Source organism: Rhodnius prolixus, unplaced genomic scaffold, assembly GCF_049639745.1.
Source record: "Rhodnius prolixus isolate KJV_2025 unplaced genomic scaffold, Rpr scaffold_12, whole genome shotgun sequence".
NCBI classification, from domain to species: Eukaryota; Metazoa; Arthropoda; class Insecta; order Hemiptera; family Reduviidae; genus Rhodnius; species Rhodnius prolixus.
The window spans coordinates 8,529,437-8,550,773 of NW_027411635.1; the positions used below are offsets into that span (position 1 = coordinate 8,529,437).

Genomic DNA, 21,337 nt, shown 5'->3' on the forward strand with positions numbered 1-21,337 from the left:
ATTATTTTTTTTATGGCTGGCTGTAGTAATTGACCCAGCCACAATGTACCTCGTATCCTTGCTCAAACAATGCAAGTTTATTTGCGCCATCAAATATAAACACTTTTAGTCTGTATAAAAATTTGACTTTAATATTAAGCAATTGATGATCTAGAGCTGGCCAAACTATTTCAACCTTGCTATGTTGTCTTCTCACATTGCAATGCTACTATCTGTGCACTACTACCTTTAACTGTCCAGCAGAAGTAGGTTTTAATAAATGAAAGCCCTCATATTTTAATTAAAAAAAAAAAACTTATATTTACATGATTTCTTGGAATATATATATATATGTATATGTATATTTGACTAGATTTTTTTTTTTTATACTAAGCTACGAACAGAAATTGGTCGAATAAAAATTGCATGAGTTATTTTTTAGCTTATGCATGCCCTGTACAGATTTCAAAGTTCTCTCTTTAAATTTAGTTAAAGTCTGGCTCAGAAGTTATGTGCAAGAATTGATTGCATAAATAACTTGATTTTTTGTTTCTGTGAATAGCTCGGTAGAATTCGGACGTTAATTTTAACAGAGTATGGATGGTTATAGAGCTATCCGGGAGACAAACTTGAACTAGGAATAGACTAATTGGTAGAGGCATTTTAACAAGTCTAATTAAAAAAAATAATAATTTCCTTCTTCTCAAATTAAAATTACATGAGATTAAAAATCAAAACTTTTTGATGGAAAAATTTCAGAATTTATGGGCGGGTTTTATTTACATGTATGCATTTCTACAGTGTTAACGCAAATCTTGCAACGAACTTCGCAACACCAATGAAATTTACAATCGCATCGCTCTTTTTGGTTCAACTTCTGCGTGTTATAGCCACGTCCGCAGCAGAGTAAATTACAGCCATCCATCCCGTGAGATGTACGATTACAGGATCTGCCTTGGGTGCCTGCAATTGAATTTAAAATTAAGCGAGGCATTAAAAGGTGAATTACATTTTTTGAGCCTTATATACATATATATAAATACCTAATGATCCAACAGTCTCATTAGCGATACAATAATTTGGCGAATCATCCATATAAATTAAATCGTTAGCTGTAGGAATGCTAAATCTTGTATCGCTAATTTGTAGCTTACCACGCCGATTCACTTTGACTTCTGTAGCTCCATCATATTTATCCCTTATATAATCGCCTGGAGCAAAAACGTATTGCACTAATTAGAGTTTTGAGTTCTTCGCAAAACCATCGGCACTTAAAATGTTAACGGAAAAAGCTAACCTATCTCTCTAAAGGAAGGTAACTGTTGCCAGCAGGTTATCAAACTGCAAGATCCAGAGACGCCATGGCATTTACAGCTAACTTTGGATATTTTGATAACAGCCTGTTTTAATTTAAAATAATAATATTAATAAAGTTTAGAGTGGATCAACTTAAGAGCTAAAGCTTTGAAGGACAATGGAGACTTTCACTTAAGACTAATGTAAGTTAAAGGTATAAAGGTAAAGGTATTTATCTTGAAAGTTTAATTAAAGGTATTTAGGCTAGCTAAAGGAAAAAAATACTTGTAGGAACACTCTAAACAAGGTCCAAAGCGCAGTAGCGCTAGCTTTAAATCTTTAACAAAGGATTAATGCTAAAAAGAGAAAGCTGAAGCTCCACGACCTAGTGGAGGTTTAAGGACTTTGCAATGAAAGATTAAATAGAAGTCTCTTCTTGGAAAAGAAAGTATTAAAGACAAACTCGGGACCAAAGCTACAGAAGACTAGTTGGAAGTATTTTGACTGCTTACCCTACGTCCTGCTTCGTTATTGTGGAGATTCATGAGCGCCCTGCCTTGTTGGTAGACGCCACGACGCATTCGGTTCTCTCGTTCTCGAACGTCTACAAAACTCTGGGTAAATCTATAAACCATAGAATGTGCTGTAGGAACAGTGTACAGTATTTTCTTAAGTACAGACTTTGCAATACTTACTTGTATCCATATTCCAAGTTATCCCCGCAGCCACCCCAAATCCAATCGTTCTGTAGATCCTTGGGACGTCCAGCTCGGGAACAACTGCACGAAGATAGCTGGCCATCTCTGCAGCTGCGCGATACCGCATATGCAACTCCGGCTGCAGTTATTGCACTCACAAAAGCTGACTCCCGAGTGCCTGCAACAAGCTGTTTATTAAACACAGTGTGCACCTGTGGCTGCAACAATGTAACACACAGGACAAGGTAAGCACAGCGTTGACCAAATTAGGTGGTCAGGACCCACTGTGTTGGTTTTGGGACCATTCATACGCATCCACAACTCTCAGATATCAAATCCAGCTCACTGCGACCGTAATTATGTAGAATATGCGGGGTAAGATTTGACCGAGCAATAATAAGTGGAATGTTGAATGTTATATTGGTAATTTTAAAGTGAATCTATTGTGGGTTCGGATGTTAAGAATGGTTGAGATGGATGTGCTAGGTAGGTTACGACGAAGCCGTGTATTCTATCCAGGGAATAAAAAGTCATTTTAATGAAATAGAGAATTGATTACTGGCGAAATGAAAACTCTTTATAGTTATTACTGACGAGAACTCTCATGTCAGAGTTATGAAAAGGAAACCTAGATGAGATTTTCACTGTTTTAGTGAAGAAATCGATGTGAAGGTCGCTAAAGAAATCTTCAATAGGGTCATATCAGGGATGTGTGTGTTGAGCTACTAAGTCCACGCTGCGGCGCCGGTTTTAAAAACCGGATTGTTCTAATTTAAAACTACTGTCATTTATAAATCATGTTTTATCATTGTATACGCTCAAGCTCAGACGAAATGCACAAACTAAAAATCTTATCCCACAATTATTGTATTTTCGTACACTTACACAATTCCACTTTGAAATACCATTAGCAAAACCAAAAATTTAATTTAAATATATTTATAATTCTTATAGGAACCTATTTCGAAATAGCCAGTCACTGAGGATTTTCATGAAGAGATATCATACAATTCCGGTGTTCATGAAAGACTGTCGACGGACGATGCATTAAAAATAACTGATGGTCTAGAAACTAATTTTAATAAAAAAAAAATTAGAAGAAAGAGGAGAAGTGATAAAAAGCCTCACAAACGGGATATATGAGTTACTCTAAGATTTCTAAAGTTAATCATGGTTAAATAAACCCGAGCGGTTTATCTAGCCTGAAGATGATCTAGACCGTAGGTCGAAAGCTTGGCATTATTGGAAATAACAAAATTATGACATATCGTACATGTACATGTATACATGTAGAGGAAAGAGACAGTACCGAGCAGGTCGTGTGGCGCGGTGCTGCAATTCCAGCGGTGCTGTCTGAACTGGTACTGACACTCCTGCAGAGCCGAATGAACGCCCGCAGCCACGCGCCCCATATGATCCATGTAAAGCTGGCAGAGCCGGCGCTGGCCTGCAGACAGGCCGCCCAGCTGGGCGCATCCTACCTCACGCCCGCTCGCGCCTTCCCACGCTCCTATACTCCTGCAACAATACACAGCTCAGTGAACACCAACATTTATTTTGAGTGCACTTTTGTCTTCAATAAATAAATACTTACAGCCAAGAAGAGGAAGCACTTTCTGCAACAGTAAGTATTGTGCTCACCAAGAATACAAGCCACATAATTCCTCTCTTTAACCCTGTTTTACGCCAAGTATTTTCAAACACCACATCGTTGAAAGCAGTTAAGTATTCAACAGTGCCTGCAAAACAAAAACATCCACAATTGTGCTCTCTTACAGATGGTATCAATTATAGATTTATTAGCTGCGAAAGTAAAACTAAACTAAATGATGTTATTGTGCCGGGAATTCTGCTCTATGACTTACTCGAGCTTTGTATTAAAATTTGTATAAACGATTACTGGAGTTTAGATTGCAATATACCTCTAATTTTGCATTCCGCCTTAAAATGGGCGTTGCGTTAAACCTATCTTTAACTGGTTATTTAAATTGAAATGTAGGTCCTCTGCAGGTATCCTTTTTTTGTGTGCAGAACAAAAGCGCCTGGGTTACATTAAATTTTGTTAATTACAGGTTCTTTAACTTTGATCTTTCCGAATTGCTAAGTAAACATGATTTACATTTTTTGTAGGTTTAGAGCTAAAGAAATTTACTTTGCATATGAAGACAGCTGCATGATTTTGATTTATACAAAATGAACCAGCATAATTTTAGTTTAATTTATAGTTCACTTATCTTTTAGGACCAGTACTCACAGGTTGTTCATATAGTATAATCTACAATTCAAGTTCACAAAGTTTCTGTGAGTATTTTTTTGTTGTTTGTGAAAAGTACTACAGGCTGCATAACTTATAAGATGAACCCTTCAGACTGTGGAGCCTCCACGATGAGGAAGATTTGTATAATATTTTAATTTCGTATCCTGTTCATTCTTCATTAAGACCTGTTTTTTTAAACCCTTATTTAATTGTTCGCAATATTTTAACGAATATTCCGGCAACCTTCAAGTAAAATATTTGTAATAATTTGTTTAATTTTTCTAACCTAAGATCTTCTTTGTTTAATGGTTAACTTTTAGTAATGAAAAATTATTGCTCTTTAGATTAGATTGCGTCCATGAATTTTTTCAATTTTCAGGGTAATTTGTATTCTTTTAATTCTAAGTTATTTTTTATACTGAAGTTTTCTTCTTAAGATTTATTGTTTTAATTTTATTATTTTTGTAATCGCAGTCTTTTTATTGATTTATTCCAGTACCCTGCAACATTATCATTATTTTTCATTCAGTCTTCTACGGCACTAAACCACTTTTATACGGATCCCTCGCTCACAACATTTCTTGCTTTAAATCATAATAATTAGTAATTTCGGCCAGGAAACCCAACTTCTTAATCATTTGTCACTTTTCTTTTAGAAGGCAAGTCAAATGAATTGTTTAAGAAATGTTGGCAAGTATACATTGTGATGGAGTTTATGCGCCTCTATCCTATTCTCGCCAATTTTCTTCTACTACTGACGTAGTAGCAATGCGGGCGGTCTCACAAACCACGGTTGCCGAACTGGGCTTTAAAAATGAAATAAATAATATGAGTCTCTGAAAATGAATTTCGAATAGTGAACCAAGAGTTTTTTTTTTTTTTTTTGTATTTTGTACATATTTTTTTGAAATATTAGATCAGTATTATTGGTGATATTTCGAATATTTTAATGTAATATGTTTCTGATTATACAGATTTTGAATATTTCACTTTAATGATTCGATTTTTCAATTTGTGTGTGTATTAAAATAAAAAAACGGTCTATTCTTTTCAATAAACCTAGTGAACTCTTTTTCAACAAAGAGATCTAAAAATTTTGATTTTTTTTGTTTTTTAGTTCTTAATAGGTGGTTCTCAACAGTTAAAAATTCGTCTGAAGTGCTATTTTGTACGGTGACATTATCATCTATAAAATAAGAATTAGGATTAATTATAATTCGAAATTTCTAAATTTGAAGAAAATTGTTTGAAGAGCGCGAATCATTCGTGTGTGCAGGAGCGGTTCCAGAATTTTATCAGAGATACATAATTTTACGCACTAATGTAGTTTATTTTTCGCTGTCGTAGATTTCTATTCTGTTTCATCAAAAGATTCTCAAGGTGTTGTACTCGTGTTTAGCCATCCCCTACATCTATTTTTTATTTATTTATTGATTTATTTTTACATGATTTTCTGCACTACGGCCGACATAGATCTATTAAGATCTATATGCATGTGGCTACACTCCTTACAACACCCCTTAGGAAATTAAATAACTCTCAAGGTTCTCAAGAGGCTATAACAAAAGCGATTGAAGCCGGCTGTCAGGGATCGCCTCTCGCTGTGCCAACATAAGGCTTCCTCTGCAATCCCTCTAAGATATTCCAAAAAATGACTCCTCCAAATAAGAAAAAAAAAATGAAATAAATTAAAAAATTTGATGATGGTAATTCAAGTTTAGTATTCTCTTCAAGGAATCCCTAGGAACTGCGCTTGAGCCAGGAGTTGAGGTAAACCACTCCCTGATGTCAGCACGCTCTTAATGACAAAAGAAAGAATATATCCTGTTCCTTCAATGGTTAGGTAGTCGGTCAGTTAGTCAACTCGAAAATAGACAAGAAATGAATGTTATGCTGAGGTCTACTAATTCCGTGCTGTAGAAATGAGAAGATTTGTTCTGTTTAATAAACTACCAATTCCAAAAAATTCACGACACCTTTCACCAAGAAATTGCATACCAGTTTCGGAACTTTGAGTAGGGCCGCTGTTTGAGGAGCGTCACTTGAATAAAATATAAAAATTAACATGTAAAATAAATAAAAATATATCTAATGTCATTTTGGTAGTGAAGAGTAAACCGGTCTCTACGTCCGTTAGCAGTGGTTGTTCACTCCTAATTAAGAATATAACTTAGTTTAGCTAGGTATATCATTGTATTGTGATTAAGGCAATATTTAATAGTAAGCTGTTGTGAGTAGTGCACATTAATTAATTGTCGAACTAAATATGTGATTTTGTGATAACTAAAACCCCATAAATATTATACAGGTGTTGGAATTGTGCAATCACTGGCACATTGGAGGAGAGCTTAACTTCTTTCTTAGAACTCCGCTTTAAGAAAGTTTCGTGGACAAATCCTTACATGTAAATAATAGACATGAGCGCCATGGTAGCCGAGCGGTTAGAGGCGAGACCTGCGATTCTAATATGTATTGTGGTACTGGGTTCGATTCCCCGGTCTATAGGCCTTGGATTTTATTTAATAGTTAATAAAAGAAATTTACTGTAAAGTATGTTTGCTAGTCGCCTCCGTCCTCGACACCTAATTGGTAGTTGGGCGTTAAGCCCCGCCTGAAATAAATAATAGACCTGCTTACATGTAGTATGAAAGTTTGCAGAGATTTTTAAAAATTTCAAAACCTCCGAAAAATCTAGTGTTACTTTCCAAATTATTGAGCAACTGCATATAATAATGCAACAAGCAAAACTGATAAACATTAGTGGAATTTACCTAGACATGTACACACCACCGTGGCAACTTGAACGGTGACCAATGTTGGTAACCATCATACAGTTAGTGCAACATGGCAGTCAACAGAAGACGGTCGACGTAGCGCTCATGTGGTTATCGGCACCTGAGCCAGCGAGCATTGGTCGGTAGGATTTTTGATAAAGGAGAGCGTATCGAAAGGATTTTAATAGGAAGCTAATTTGAGATGGAATTTTGTGTAGCGGGTTCGAGCTAAGTCTGAGGCAAAGGGAATATTTAGATCTGTTGTGGATGGCAAGATTGGAGACATAAAATGGAGCAATCACTATTATTCTTAGGATTCGAGGTTGGAGGGTTTGTATTTGGTTGAGGATAGATCATTTGATTAGACCCTAGAAATTCATGTCCGTATTTTTTTTTAATTTTCCTTCAATAATCCCTATTAAAGAGAATTTATTTTTTGCATTTACCTTAATAATACATTATGTTTGTTTTCTATTATTTATATCTCACATGCATACTTTTTTTAAAGCAAAACAAATTTAGTAATTATTAATTTTTAATTATAATAAAATGCAGTAACAATTGATACAAATTTTTATGTCCGCTTATCCTTTTAAGAGCGAAAAGGAATTGTATGTGTATACTCGTATGTAAGAGAGTGATCAAGCAACCTTCATAATTCTGTATTTCTGGTCGAGTATATAAGTTTTTACGAAAATTATTTGTGCAGTTTAAGACCAACGTTATATAGGAAAGAGGAGTATTTGGATTTCTAAAATACAAACATGAAAACTAGAATAGAATAGAATAGATTAAATTAGGGCGGCCTCAAGGCCTACGCCACCGCGACCCCTATGGATCTACTCGTATTGTAGCTCCCTGACTTTAGAGCTCGCCCTCCAGACCCGTTTTTTTGATCAGACTCTTAATTCTAGAGAGTGACTCCTGGGTAAAGCTCTCAGGCATTGGTTATTCCTCCCCGAGAAGTAACATCCTTAGCCATACAAGCCCCTCACATTGACACAACACGTGCAGTGCCGTTTCCTCTTCTTCCTGACAGAACCTACAAAGGCTATCATCTGCCAGGCCCATGCGATGCATGAGTTTTCTGAGCCTGCAGTGGCCAGTTAATAGGCCTACAATTATCCTTATAGCCCCACGGCCTTGGCGGATTAATTCTGCGGTCAGCCTCGAACATGAAAACTAACATAAATGATAAAAATTATATTTTTCTTATGAAAATAAATATCGAAAAAACTGCACGATCTTCCTTTTACAAAGGATAAGAAAATCCCAAGCAACTGGAGAACTAAAAAGTCTATTAATTAATGTGGCACTTTGAGACAACAGATTTACTCGGAATTTCGGTCAAATACATTTTTTTATTGATATTTATACTCGAGATAACATCATAAATTTCATTAAATGAAATGGCACTTTATAAAGAAACCTATCTCCTTTTCCAAAAAGTTCCCTAAAATAAAAAACATTTTCGAGAAATCCCAATAAATTCCGTAAAATAGGCGTTCCCGGATTTTGTTCAAAAGCCTCTAATCGAGATATAGAGTGGCAAGTTAAATTTTAACTTTCTGAGATTCACTGTTTTTTGTTTTTAAATTAAGGAAATCACAGGTAAACATACCAATCTCAAATAACCACTTGTTCTCAAATCCATGTTTGGAAACTTTCTACATCTAAGAGAGGTCTTTCTTACAACCACCCATCACATCCGTACAGATTTTCAATCTGAGTTTTTACCAAAACAGGCAATATCAATGTCGCAGATTCCTATTATACTTCGACGCTTAGCCTGTCCAAAATAGTTTTCGAATAAAAGAAATATTACCTTTATTTATGGTTCATAACTACGTATAATTAAGCATACTAATTCAGATTTATTAAACATATAATTTTGAAATACGTTGAAGAATTAAGGGCTATCACTTTTCGCAGCCTCTTGCGTACTTCTCCATTCCAACTGTAATTTTATCTAATGCTAAACTTTTTTAACAATAATTTGTAGGTAATACTATTTGCCTTTCAGGCGCCACGGTAGCCGAGCGGGTTAAGAGGCAAGACCTGCAAAGCTAATATGCATTGTGGTACTGGGTTAGATTCCCGGTCTTTAGGCCTTGGATTTTATTTAATGGTTAAATGAGAAATAGTAAAGTACGTTTGCTATTCGCCTCCGTCCACGACACCTAGTAAATGGTAGTTGGACGCCCCGCCTGAAAAAATAGGCGATTACTTTACTTTTTTTTTACTTTTTACTATTTGCTTTTCCGATTGTGGACATTGGCTTTCGTAAATTTTCAAAATAAATGGTTACAAATTGATCTGGGCGTCTATTTTCTCAATGAAAGTAAATTAAAAATTTAATTGGAAAAATCATGGAACAAAGCAGGCTGGTTGGATGCCTTATATCTTTTAAGTGTAGAAACAGATTTGTTATGTAAGACTAATTTTGAAGATCTAATCTACTTTGCGAATTAAAAAAATTGGGAGAAAATTTTTCCAAAAATGAAGAAAGAAAAACGTTTTTCTATTTCCCTTAAGTTTAATTTTGAAAAACCAATTTTTATTTTAAATTTCATTATTTATATTTCAAATTAAAGTAAAGTACGTAATTAAAGTAATCGCCTATTTTTTCAGGCGGGGCTTAACGTCCAACTACCATTTTTTACTAGGTGTCATGGACGAAGGCGACTAGCAAACGTACTTTACTATTTCTCATTTAACCATTAAATAAAATCCAAGGCCAAGACCGGGAATCGAACCCAGTACCACAATACATATTAGCTTTGCAGGTCTCGCCTTTTAACCGCTAGGCTACCGTGGCGCCTTTATATTTCAAAATATTTTATATACAGGGAGTTCATTTTAATACGGCTCAAATGCATTTCATGCTTAAACGGTTGTTCTGAGCAAAAAATGGTAGAGGAAAAATTTGTTGCCTGTCACCTCTAGTTTCAGAATATGTGACTTGATTTTAGATTCCTGCCCGCATACGCGGCTGACGCGCGACCAAAAGTGAGGGTTCGCAGTTGACCCCCATTTTCATATACACAGTTTTAAAGAGTATAAAAAGTAATGAAAGAAATCGGAAACCGCAATTCGATATTTTCAAAATTAAAGGTGCTAGGCCATTTCAAAATCTGGTAATTTTAATCATATTTCAATTTTTTTAACTTGTTATCAAAGAGAAAGAAGAGCACGCGATAGGTCATTTTTATGTATTTTTTCATCCCCTTTCTACTAAAAATATTGCCAAGGCCGTAAAGCTAATATTTTTCTTAATATCGGGAAATAAGTCGTTTTCTGAGAGATTTTTCTAAGAAAAATCAAATGTTAAGAGCTTTAGATGTTCTCAAGCATATACAAAATGGCTAAAAATTAATTTTACATCTGTTCCAAACAAGAAGGTTTAATAATTATTTGGTAATTTTGGGAGAGTTGCGTTTAATTACCAAAAACATTGGAAACCTCCTGCCACGTATTTGAGAGATCAATATCTTTCATGAAAAGGATCAAATTTATTCCTTAATTTATCAAATAATGCACTTTACTCAACTTGTGAAGCATGAACTATGCCTTCAAAGGTGCCTCTTCAGATACACAGAGCAGTTGATAACCTCCTGGCTAACCTGGCTTGCGAGTCTGAGGAGGCACCTTTCAAGACACAGTTCATGCTGCAAAAGCTGCAAAGGTGCATTATTTGATAAATTAAGGAATAAATTTGATCCTTTTCATGAAAGATATTGATCTCTCAAATACGTGGCAGGAGGTTTCCAATGTTTTTGGTAATTAAACGCAACTCTCCCAAAATTACCAAATAATTATTAAACCTTCTTGTTTGGAACAGATGTAAAATTAATTTTTAGCCATTTTGTATATGCTTGAGAACATCTAAAGCTCTTAACATTTGATTTTTCTTAGAAAAATCTCTCAGAAAACGACTTATTTCCCGATATTAAGAAAAATATTAGCTTTACGGCCTTGGCAATATTTTTAGTAGAAAGGGGATAAAAAAATACATAAAAATGACCTATCGCGTGCTCTTCTTTCTCTTTGATAACAAGTTAAAAAAATTGAAATATGATTAAAAATACCAGATTTTGAAATGGCCTAGCACCTTTAATTTTGAAAATATCGAATTGCGGTTTCCGGTTTCTTTCATTACTTTTTATACTCTTTAAAACTGTGTGTATGAAAATGGGGGTCAACTGCGAACCCTCACTTTTGGTCGCGCGTCAGCCGCGTATGCGGGCAGAAATCTAAAATCAAGTCACATATTCTGAAACTAGAGGTGACGGATAACAAATTTTTCCTCTACCATTTTTCGCTCAGAACAACCGTTTAAGCATGAAATGCATTTGAGCCGTCTTAAAATGAACACCCTGTATATAATATATGGTAAGGAGGGAGTGAAGGGATAGCTGTGCGGTTAGCGTTTTGTATTCCCACGCGGAGATCCCAGGTTCGAATCCAGCTGCTGGCTCTTAGATTTTTTTTAAGAGCTTCTTACAGCTCATTGTCCGGTGATGGGCAGGGCTATCTATACCTAGAGAACACTACCGGAGGCCGGCAGTGCACTGAAAAAAAAAAAAAAAAGCACCGGGCACCAATCCTACGTTTAACTCCAGGAATGACGAGGCCCAAATCTAGTTCAAATAATCCTTTTTTTATCTCTGAAAAAATTGTAATAAAAGCTGTGTTATCTGCCTTATAGTGCAAAATTTCTTTCTTTATTTCCATACAAGCGTAACACTGCTTTGCTGAATTAGAGTAAAATTTCTTTTAAGTTGAGAGATAAAAATTTAAGAGCCATGAGTCAGGCAGAAAATGAAAATTAATTTTTTATTGAATTTACAACAGAAGTCATTAATTGAGCGAAAATCACTCACTATAAAAATTTAAAACTAAAAGATCTACTCGCAATCTTAATTTAAGACAGCTTGATGCGAAATTTAAATTTCCAACATTAATAACGAATTCATAAAAAAGTATGTATGTATACATATGGAATATATATGCTGGATGAGCACTGACACTCATAAAACTAGAATAATAGAAAAATTATACAAACTCTTTCTCTCTTACCCATGCACACAGACTTTCCCGCCTGAACTATTCTATTCCCGCATTTTTCTTTCTCTTTTTTTATCCAGTAGAAGTCATATTATTTCTCACACAACGGCATACCTACCACTCTTACATAGCATTTTTAAAATTGTCTCTCTTCACGCAAACCAACTTTATTGCCGTAATATTTCACTTCTTTTTTTTTTTAACCCACTAGAAGAATGCTAGCCCAGGTGGGTATGGGGCAACTGTCGTGCTACAATACCCACAGAAGACTAGAGGAAAAATTATATTAAAAAAAAAAAAAAACATGGTACATCTGGAATTTATGTCAGGGTCAAGTGCACAAGATCCACACTTGTATAAAATAATTTTTAAAAAAACTTTTTTACACGGTAAGTTATAAATGTATGCGCCTCCGTTCGCAATATCTCTAAAAAAATGTAAGCATTTTTAGCCTATTACGCGTCTGGGTCACATTTAATTTTTTTTTGTAAATCTAGAGGCGACTAAATCACAATTACAAAATAATTTTTCTCAGAATAACTCTTAACATTAGAGTTTATTTTAAATTAGCAATTACATAGTATTGAGGATCGGTAACTATTGAAAAATGAATTCTAGAACATGAATTTACCTACAAAGTAACATTGTCTAGTACAAATCTTTAAAGCTTATTTTTAAAAAAGGGTAACTTTTAAGCCTATATCCTAGCTTTGTCGTACTCAAATTTTGTGGGCAATACGACTAAGTTTCAAATGAATTTCCCTACAAAGTAACTTCGTTCATTAACTCTTCAAAAGCTTATTTCTTAATTATGGTAAATTAAGCCTAGTATTTCTAGCTGTCATGTTTAAATTTTAAGGACAGATTACGTCTAAATTTTACCTGTATTAGCAGCAAAAAGTTTCCAGTATAACTCTAAACATAAGACTATCTTACTCTAATTTAAGTCTAGGCAATTTAGTTCAGTCATATTTAAATATTATGCGCAAAATAAGAAAATTTGCTATAGAATTATGAGTTTGTTTTTCGATTTATAATTATCTTTTATAGTATAAGAATATTACTAATTAATATAAATTTATTGAAATTTACCTTATAATTCCCAAACTAAATTTTTAAACAAATATAAATCGTGTAAACATTTTTTTTAGATCTCGTAATTTTTTTGACGTACACTTACTTAATTACGAAGTAGACTTCGCGAGGTCTAAAGTTATACTGGAATGCTTGTAAGTTAGTGAAGTTGTATTAAGCCCGCGTTTCAGTCTGTCTTGTGGTTTGGGTTGGTGGGGAATTCTGGTCCGACTATTTGAAAACCCGTTAGAGTGGGGATGTATAGGTCTACCTGCCGGTTTTTTGTTCCAACCTATTCTATCCCCACTTCTTATATATATATATATACTTTAAATATGTATACATATGTATATAATGTTTTACTTTCTCTTACTCATTGTATAAGTAATTGCGATCTTGTCAGATAAGGGTTTAAAGGATTTTTTTTGTACGAGGAAAATGTTTTGTACCGCATTATTTTATTAGTGTATTTGTAGGCGCAGATTATCTCAAAAACTTAGAAATTATGGGTAGCTCAAATTTGGCATTTAATTTGTGTACTATTAAGGTGATCAGACATTCAAAGGACACTCCCTTTGCTCTTCTTAAAGTAGTGGCACTTTAAAAGCAAATGTTGGAAAAAAAAATTCTGGTATGAACTTATGTTTCCTATTCTTACAGAACACAGTTAAATAATAATGAGCACATCAGCGACTTAACAGCAAAAGCATGAAGGATATTAGGCTTCAACTACCGTAACACAAAGGGTTTCACCCTTGGCTCTTAAAAAATTTGTACTGCTCCTTCGAAAAATCTTATTTAGAATGCTCTTCGCCAATTTGATCTTTAAATACTTACATTGTACCAATTTATTGAACTTCTACTTTCACTGTGTCTATTAAAATTTTATTTGTAAAATAAATATGTTTGTTTTATTGCTAGTCAAGTTAAGTCTAGTTATTTTTTATTGATCCAAGAGTAATTTAAAATTATTTCTAATTTTTAGCCATTTATTATTATTTTATTTTCTTCTTTGTTTTGGCATTGACATTCTATAATACAGTCACAAAATAATCAGATATCCATAAGCCTCATTATTCTCCACATATTCACTCACGAATCCAACCTACCACAAACAAACCAATAAATAATTGCTCGCCAATAAAAACAAGCACATCATAACACTAAAAACCTTATGCGACTCATTTGTATCTAACTATCATGCCATCATTCGTACTGTTGTGGTGCACTCATATTTCTCGCATCCATGTATACCCTATCCAAAGCATAAACCCAAGATGCATTCACACTATAAACGAAGAGTTCATACAAGACAGATTGGCGCACTCTACTCTCCCAACCGACCTAAAGAACCTAGACCTATCTCATTCATTCGCTCTTCCTACACAAAAACATCCCAAATTAGACGGCGGCCTACTGTTTGATTAGCACAAACAATCCGATCAGCACACTAATTTCATCACTCTCGCATCAGCTATTTTTACTTTAACGCTGGCTGAGGGAGCTGAATATTGAATTTTATATTGAATTATTTAAAATATATATTTTATATTGAATATTTCTTTTTAGATATCCAAAATAATAATGGGGAGTTTATTACTTAAAATGGTTAGTGCACAGGACTCCCACACTGAAGTCTCTGGTTTGAGTTCAGCTGACTATTCTTGTATTTTCTCTGACTAGGAGCCTCTACACTGAGTCTACAACTCATTGTTCGGTAATGGACAGAGTTTGACTGCAACGAGAGAACATTGTCAGCTGTTAAAGCTCTCTTAAATTAATGAATAAAAAACAAAAAATCAGTTCACTATCATTCCTATGGATGTGTTTATTCAAAATGTTAAATCTATTATGAAAATAAAATATTTTATTATTTTACAAGAGCAGAGCGTTTTTTATTTTATTTATTTACGTTACCGAATTACAAAGAATACATAACACTTAATCTAGGATATTATACTTAAAATACAAGAAAAATATTAGCATTAATGGCATTAATAATAGTTAATCAAAATAAATGATGAAGATGTAAATACAAAAATTAGCTTTACAAAAATAATTATGATAAAATCAAGAAAAGCGTAAATAGTAAGATATTTTAGAAATATTTACTATATTCCTAAAAATAGAAGTACAAAAATCCGGGATAGTGCTTTCAAAACAATTCTTAGTATTATTTTAGATCAGTTATCCACAGTTAAGATATCCAATAATTAATAAATTAAGATCAAGTTTTTAAATTCTTTTAGGGTAACATGGCAAATGAGTTTTAGAATAGCTGTTTATCGTTTTTAGGTTTAAAATATAAAACAAAAATTTTATATTATCTATTAGAGTAACTGTCAATATAAAAAGTAATTTGCTGTCTATAATGGTACAATGGTAGGATGGAGTTTCATTTACAAAATTACTGAATTAATTACTTTGAACAAGAATAATGTATGTTTTTTTTTGCTACAGTTAGTCGTTGACGTTGAGATCTGTATTTAATCGCTTGAACTGAAATATTTATATTGTCCAATTTGTCTGTTTTGAATAAGCAACTAAAATTTGTTTTGGATTGCTTCTACAATATAAAATCGATGTAAGATGATCTACCAGATAAAAAAAAAAAATCTAAAACATCAAATCATGGCAGTGTATAAACTTATCTAACCATTATAGTGCATAAGACCGTATGTAAATTGGTACTACTAATTAACCATACTATGTGGCGCGTCAGAAAATTTACTGTTTTTACGACGATTCTTAATAGACAATTAGCTTTTACATATATGAAGAGATAGATAAGATTCGTCTTATTTTCTAATAAAACTGGCTAACAGTGATAGTAAAGTTTTAGTTTTACTCATAACATCCTTCTGCTTAAATAATGCAATGTTATTGTTGGCCTTATCTCAATATTTCTACTCACAGAAGCTTTTTAAAGAAATTACTTTTACTAAACTGTTTATGTAGCATTTAACGTATTTGTGAGTAAAGATAAGTAAGACCGTAATGGAATTAATTCATTTCACAAGCACCGAAGATGCGAAGGAAACTTTTCTCTTAATAACGAATCTTACGCATATGGGCGCTTATTTAAAAAATAGTTTAACTGGTAAGTTTTTTGATTTTTCAAAAATAAGCTTCTGAGGAATTATCCCCATCTAAATCAACAGTTCAATAAAGAATGGGGTTACTTTGTACTTTTAAAAAGGTTACTGCCAAAAATAGAGCACTGTCAATAAGTCTGAAGGTTTGTTCATACAGAAATTTTGACTGCTTTGATTGCTTAACTGCTACTGAAGCAAACTTTCAGTAATAATTTGAAGTTTAAATAAAACTATAGGATCGTTATAAGAGCAAATCATTTAGAGTTTTCACATATTCTTTTTTTCATTTCATTTCAACACAGAATAGAACTAGGTAAATAATCTAGAAGTAATACAGGTATCCTAGTTACTAAACAACATTGACTCTATGTGAACAGATGCATACCAAAGACCCTAAAAAAAATTTTGTGCGACTAATTTGTCTTCAGAGATAAAAAAAAAAAGAAAAAAGAAATATGGGGAGAGATTAAAGAATTCAACTCCATAGACCATGGAGAATCTAGTAAAACGGGGCTCTATCAATAGAATTAGGCCTAGTAAAGCTACTAGAAAATTAGATTCTAGCCAAGGGGATGAATTGTAAAGAATACGCCCCCTTTTTTTTTAATTCTAACTATATATACATCATACAGTTGAAATATATTTGACAAGCGTAGTAAAAAAAAAATTATAAAACAAGGGTGGTATGAGGCATAAGTGGTAGGAGGCATTGATTTCATTGGTAACAGCTCAAGCGTAACTAATCTACTTCAAATAATCGCTCTAATGGAGAAGGAGGCTTCTACATTTTATTGCAGAGCCTATTAGGGCTTATGGAACGCTAAGGACCTCTTACCTCTAACTACAGTACAGCAGAGTACCCAGAACGCAAGCACGAAGTCATACAAGCAGTAAGCCGTAATTATGCTGTAAGGAACTCAGATAAATGAACTACAGCCAAGAATAAAGCGTCGGTTCTTAACTATTCTTAACACTATAATTAAAGGCAATTTTAAGGCAACTCTAATTTTTTTACAATAGTTTGATCATTTTTTTTAGAATATTGATTCCAGAATAAGACTAATTTAAGGTTTAAATTCCTTAAGTGAACCTATAAAATTAAGTCTGACTTTAAATAAGCCACCTTAGTCAAATAAGGAAACCAGAATACGACTAAGTTGAAACTGAATTTCTTTTGAGAAAGTTTAACATTATAAGAGAGAAGACTTATTCACGACCAAAGCGATTGCAATCCGGCGAGGATGCTTAGCTGTCTAATTTTTCATTCTAGAGATATTTAACTAAATATTACTGAAACATTTTGTAAATATAAATATATACATCAGCAATAAAAATAAAGTGAATAAGATAAAATCATAGTTTTAAGTACAGTTTTTGCCATTACCAAAGATATTTCTGGGAGCACCCTTTAAGCTGAGATAAAATACCAAGTTTGTCTACTATAATGTACCATAGTGTCATAGTGTCTAGGCTAATGACCAGTGTATGGAGAAAACCTCAAGTTTACTTCGCTGGTGCCAAAGCACAGACCCTGCATTCTAAGCTCTTTGTCGCCAAATCGCTCGTTTTTAAAAAAATATTTATATGAAGATACACTGGGGCTCCTCTTCCTTTAGTTTTATCGTCTTGTTTAACGTCGCAAAAAAGTAAAATTGTCTATTTAAAAGGAACCTTAAGAAAGAAGTTCTTATTAAAAACATCGTCGCATTAAAAACATATAATGTGACAGTAGTGTTCTGTCTTCAAAATTTAAAAACATGATCTGGTCAGTAATAGGCTAAAGTTGTCTATTACTTTAAGCCTTAATTTTGACTTATTTATAGTTTTATTAAATAAGCCTTAATATAGCATTATAATTAAAAACTTACTCGGTATAAATTCAGCTGTATATTAGTCGTATTCTGGCCTTCATATATAAATATGATCAAAGTATGTACTAGACCAAAGTTGGTCTATTTAAACAATGAAAGCACAGTACAAGTCTTTATCTAACAAAAACTTACAGTTTAAAAAGTTAAGTATAAGGGTTGATTAAACGTTAAAAGGTACACAAATCAGCAAGTACCAAGATCTACAAAAGCTACATCAAAATAGAATTTCGAATCGAAAGACCATTCATTCATGTAAATCGGTTCATGCGTCAATAATTTAAACGATTGCAGTATTTCCCTTAGTAGGTGTAAGAGCAGGGCTATCCTGCTAAAGTGCTAACTTTAATGTCACTTACAGAAGCTCTAACTTCCTGCCAAACTTTATCAAAATCGGGCGAAGATTTAAAGAATAATTTAGAGAAAGCCTTAAAATAGGTGGGGCAAACGTCTCTTCACAACTGTGTTCAGCCTTAAGAGCGACAACAGCCATATCTTTTATTTAAAATTTAACCAAATATACCTCACTATCAACTACAACTAGAACATTACAATTTATACCAGTTATGGAGCAAACGTTTCTCTATATTTCGGTCAACAATTCAATAAAATCTAAACAATACGAAAAGAGATACACAGGTTTGAAATTTGAACTAATTTGCAAACCTCCAAAATTTAACCTACTATATCTCATCAATTATTTTCACTAAAATATTGCAATTCATACCAGTCATAGAGCTAACTTTTCTCTACAATTTGGTAATGAATTCATTGAATTCTTCACAGTATGAAAAGAGATTCAAATTGAAATTTGAACGAATTTGCAAGTCTCCTAAAAACCTCTATTTTTCATTAACTATCTCCTTAATAAAAATTTACAGTTTAAAAAGTTAAGTATGAAGGTTAGTTTACTTTTATATCTTTAACTGTAGAGATTTTTTTAAAGAATGCTATTAGTTAGGGTCTCCAAAGAGTCCTCAAAAACAATTTTCTTGAGAAAACGTTTTGTGAATACAATACTTCTTCTAAAGGGAAGTAAGAAAACGTAAAGAGAAATTAAACTTTATATACTTACAATTACAGAACGTCGTTTTAATGTTACGTAGAGGGGCTCTAACTCTTTCAACCTGCCAAATTTTATCAATATCGGGTTATGATTTACAGAATTATTAGCAATAATATTTTGGAGAGGGCCTTACATACATGGTGCTAACATCTCTTCCATTCGATGTACAGCGTCTAGACCCCGAAAAGGCATCTCTACCTAAAATTCCGAATCGAATTAAATCTCATTCATGAAAATCAATTCACTCATTAGGCGTTACATTGTTTACAAAAAAGGTAACAAGAAGAAGAAGAACAACAACAACAATTTTTGAAAATACCGTTTTTGTTCATTTTCAGCAACTTTTTTCTCTAAATATATTAGATCTGGGTTGTTGTCAAAAAAATTACAGTTATAAAGTAGGATTTACTCTATATTATAAAGAAAAATTTGGAAATTTTTATCTTTTATAGCAAAAGAGAAAAAAATTGTCAAAGTTGGGGGTTTTTCAACGTTACGCTTTTTCGTGCACTTTTTGAGGATCAACCCTTATACAACTGTTCTTCCAGATAGTTTTAATTATGTTATAATTGCATTTCCTGCGAGTAAGTTTTCAATTATAACTAGAATTAAGGCTGATTTCACACTCTAGACGATTTTATCCTAAAATAAGTCTTTTTTTTTGCTGATTTTAAAGATAGTGCACAACTAAACAACAACTGAATCTCCTCCAGAGGATTTTGCTATAAGTTAAAAAATCAGAGATGTAAAAAGGGATTTTACTAATGAGCGTAATGTCAAGAAAAGCAGTTGAAAGCATTTTTCTAAATTACAAAAAAAAAATCTTTTAATTGGACTAAGGGCGGAAGCTTTAATAACCGCTGTGTAAGGGTTGTTCGAGCTTAGGTAAGCTTGGATAGGCTGAAGAAGGGGAAGAATTTCCACCTTATTACAATGCTCTTTGCAAATGATGTCTGGTAATGTACAGAAAATGACACCATCATTATAACTAAGGCCCCTTACATATCGTTATTTTTCTTACCAACTCCAAGAGGCCTTGAGGGTATAAAAATTATGCCCTAATAAACTGAACCAGTTATTTTAAGCTACTACTAAAGAAATAAAAAAATAAAATGTCTCTTCATTAGTGTAATGCCGGGCATTAATTTTTTTTTGTTTAAATGATGCGGATCTTAAGGCTAGCATTTTGGGAAAAAGTCAGTAAAACCATATCTTCGGATAGGTCTCTGCACTGTTGCGAGATATTTTTCTCGTGTCTGGGACAGTCCTGATACGTTTAAGTACGAAGTTTCCTAACGAAATGGGGAAAATGATACAATTTTGCGCAATATATTGTAACCTGGTGAGTTCCAATATTTTTGAGCCAGTTTGTAATTGTCCATCATAGATTTTCAGGCTCTTCCATGTCTTTAAGATCTGCCATATATGGATTACAAGAATAGAAATAAAGGAAGAGATGTTATGGGGGCATTTAGGCCTGCCCAAAAAAAAGATGGACAAAAAGTAAAGTAATCTCCTATTTTTTCAGGCGGGGCTTAACGTCCAACTACCAATTAGGTGTCGTGGACGGAGGCGACTAGCAAACATACTTATCTGTAAATTTCTTTTATTAACCATTAAATAAAATCCAAGGACTAAGACCGGGAATTGAACCCAGTACTACAATACATATTAGTTTCGCAGGTCTTCGCAGAAAATTCACAATTCAATATCTCAATTCACGCGAGAACGTAAAAAAACTAACTAAAAAAGAAGAAGTGGTCTTCCCATCAAAATTCCATTTGGTTTGGTTACCGAAGCTATGTTTCCATAGTACAGTGCAATTTCGAAATCTTTTCACCAACATCTGCAAAAAGATTTCGACTTCGGCAGGGCCTAATTCTTGAAAACATTTTTTGAAACCCATTTCATTCTCGTAATTATAGTAAAATAGAGTCCTCTAATATCGTCAGGTTCATGATTTTTTTTTTTTTTTTTTTTCTAATAACATTATATTATGTTGACCTAGAGAGCAAGCAATTTCTTGAGATATTGCGTTCTGATTTCTGGCACAGCGGCTGTGGACGCCCAACATTTTGTTGCGGTTTGAAAGGGATAATGTATCTCAACGATCTTTATATTTACTGCCGCGCGACTTTTTCCTAGGTTTATACGAACCTTAAG

General features: G+C 33.4%; 1 protein-coding gene and 1 long non-coding RNA gene across 5 annotated transcripts; one reads left to right on the forward strand and one right to left on the reverse strand.

Moving 5' to 3' along the window:
* Positions 1-274: 274 nt before the first annotated feature.
* On the reverse strand, positions 275-19,436 carry LOC141462008 (protein Wnt-5b-like). 4 transcript variants are annotated; one of them, XM_074143561.1, is made up of 9 exons: positions 19,312-19,409; positions 19,184-19,235; positions 3,568-3,712; positions 3,283-3,491; positions 1,971-2,151; positions 1,788-1,899; positions 1,277-1,379; positions 1,023-1,190; positions 275-942 (listed from the first exon to the last, which is right to left on the reverse strand). In XM_074143561.1, the coding sequence occupies exons 3-9, from the start codon at positions 3,630-3,632 to the stop codon at positions 755-757; spliced, it is 1,026 nt and encodes a 341-aa protein (XP_073999662.1). In that variant the 5' UTR covers positions 3,633-3,712; positions 19,184-19,235; positions 19,312-19,409; the 3' UTR covers positions 275-754. The 4 variants fall into 4 exon arrangements, with proteins under 4 accessions (XP_073999662.1, XP_073999658.1, XP_073999659.1 ...); XM_074143557.1 differs by lacking the exon at positions 19,184-19,235 and having other exon boundaries at positions 19,312-19,436; XM_074143558.1 differs by having other exon boundaries at positions 19,184-19,433.
* LOC141462009 (uncharacterized) lies at positions 13,357-15,028 on the forward strand. The gene is made up of 2 exons (XR_012463077.1): positions 13,357-13,776; positions 14,715-15,028. It is a non-coding gene; the product is annotated as an uncharacterized lncRNA (long non-coding RNA).
* Positions 19,437-21,337: the final 1,901 nt, after the last annotated feature.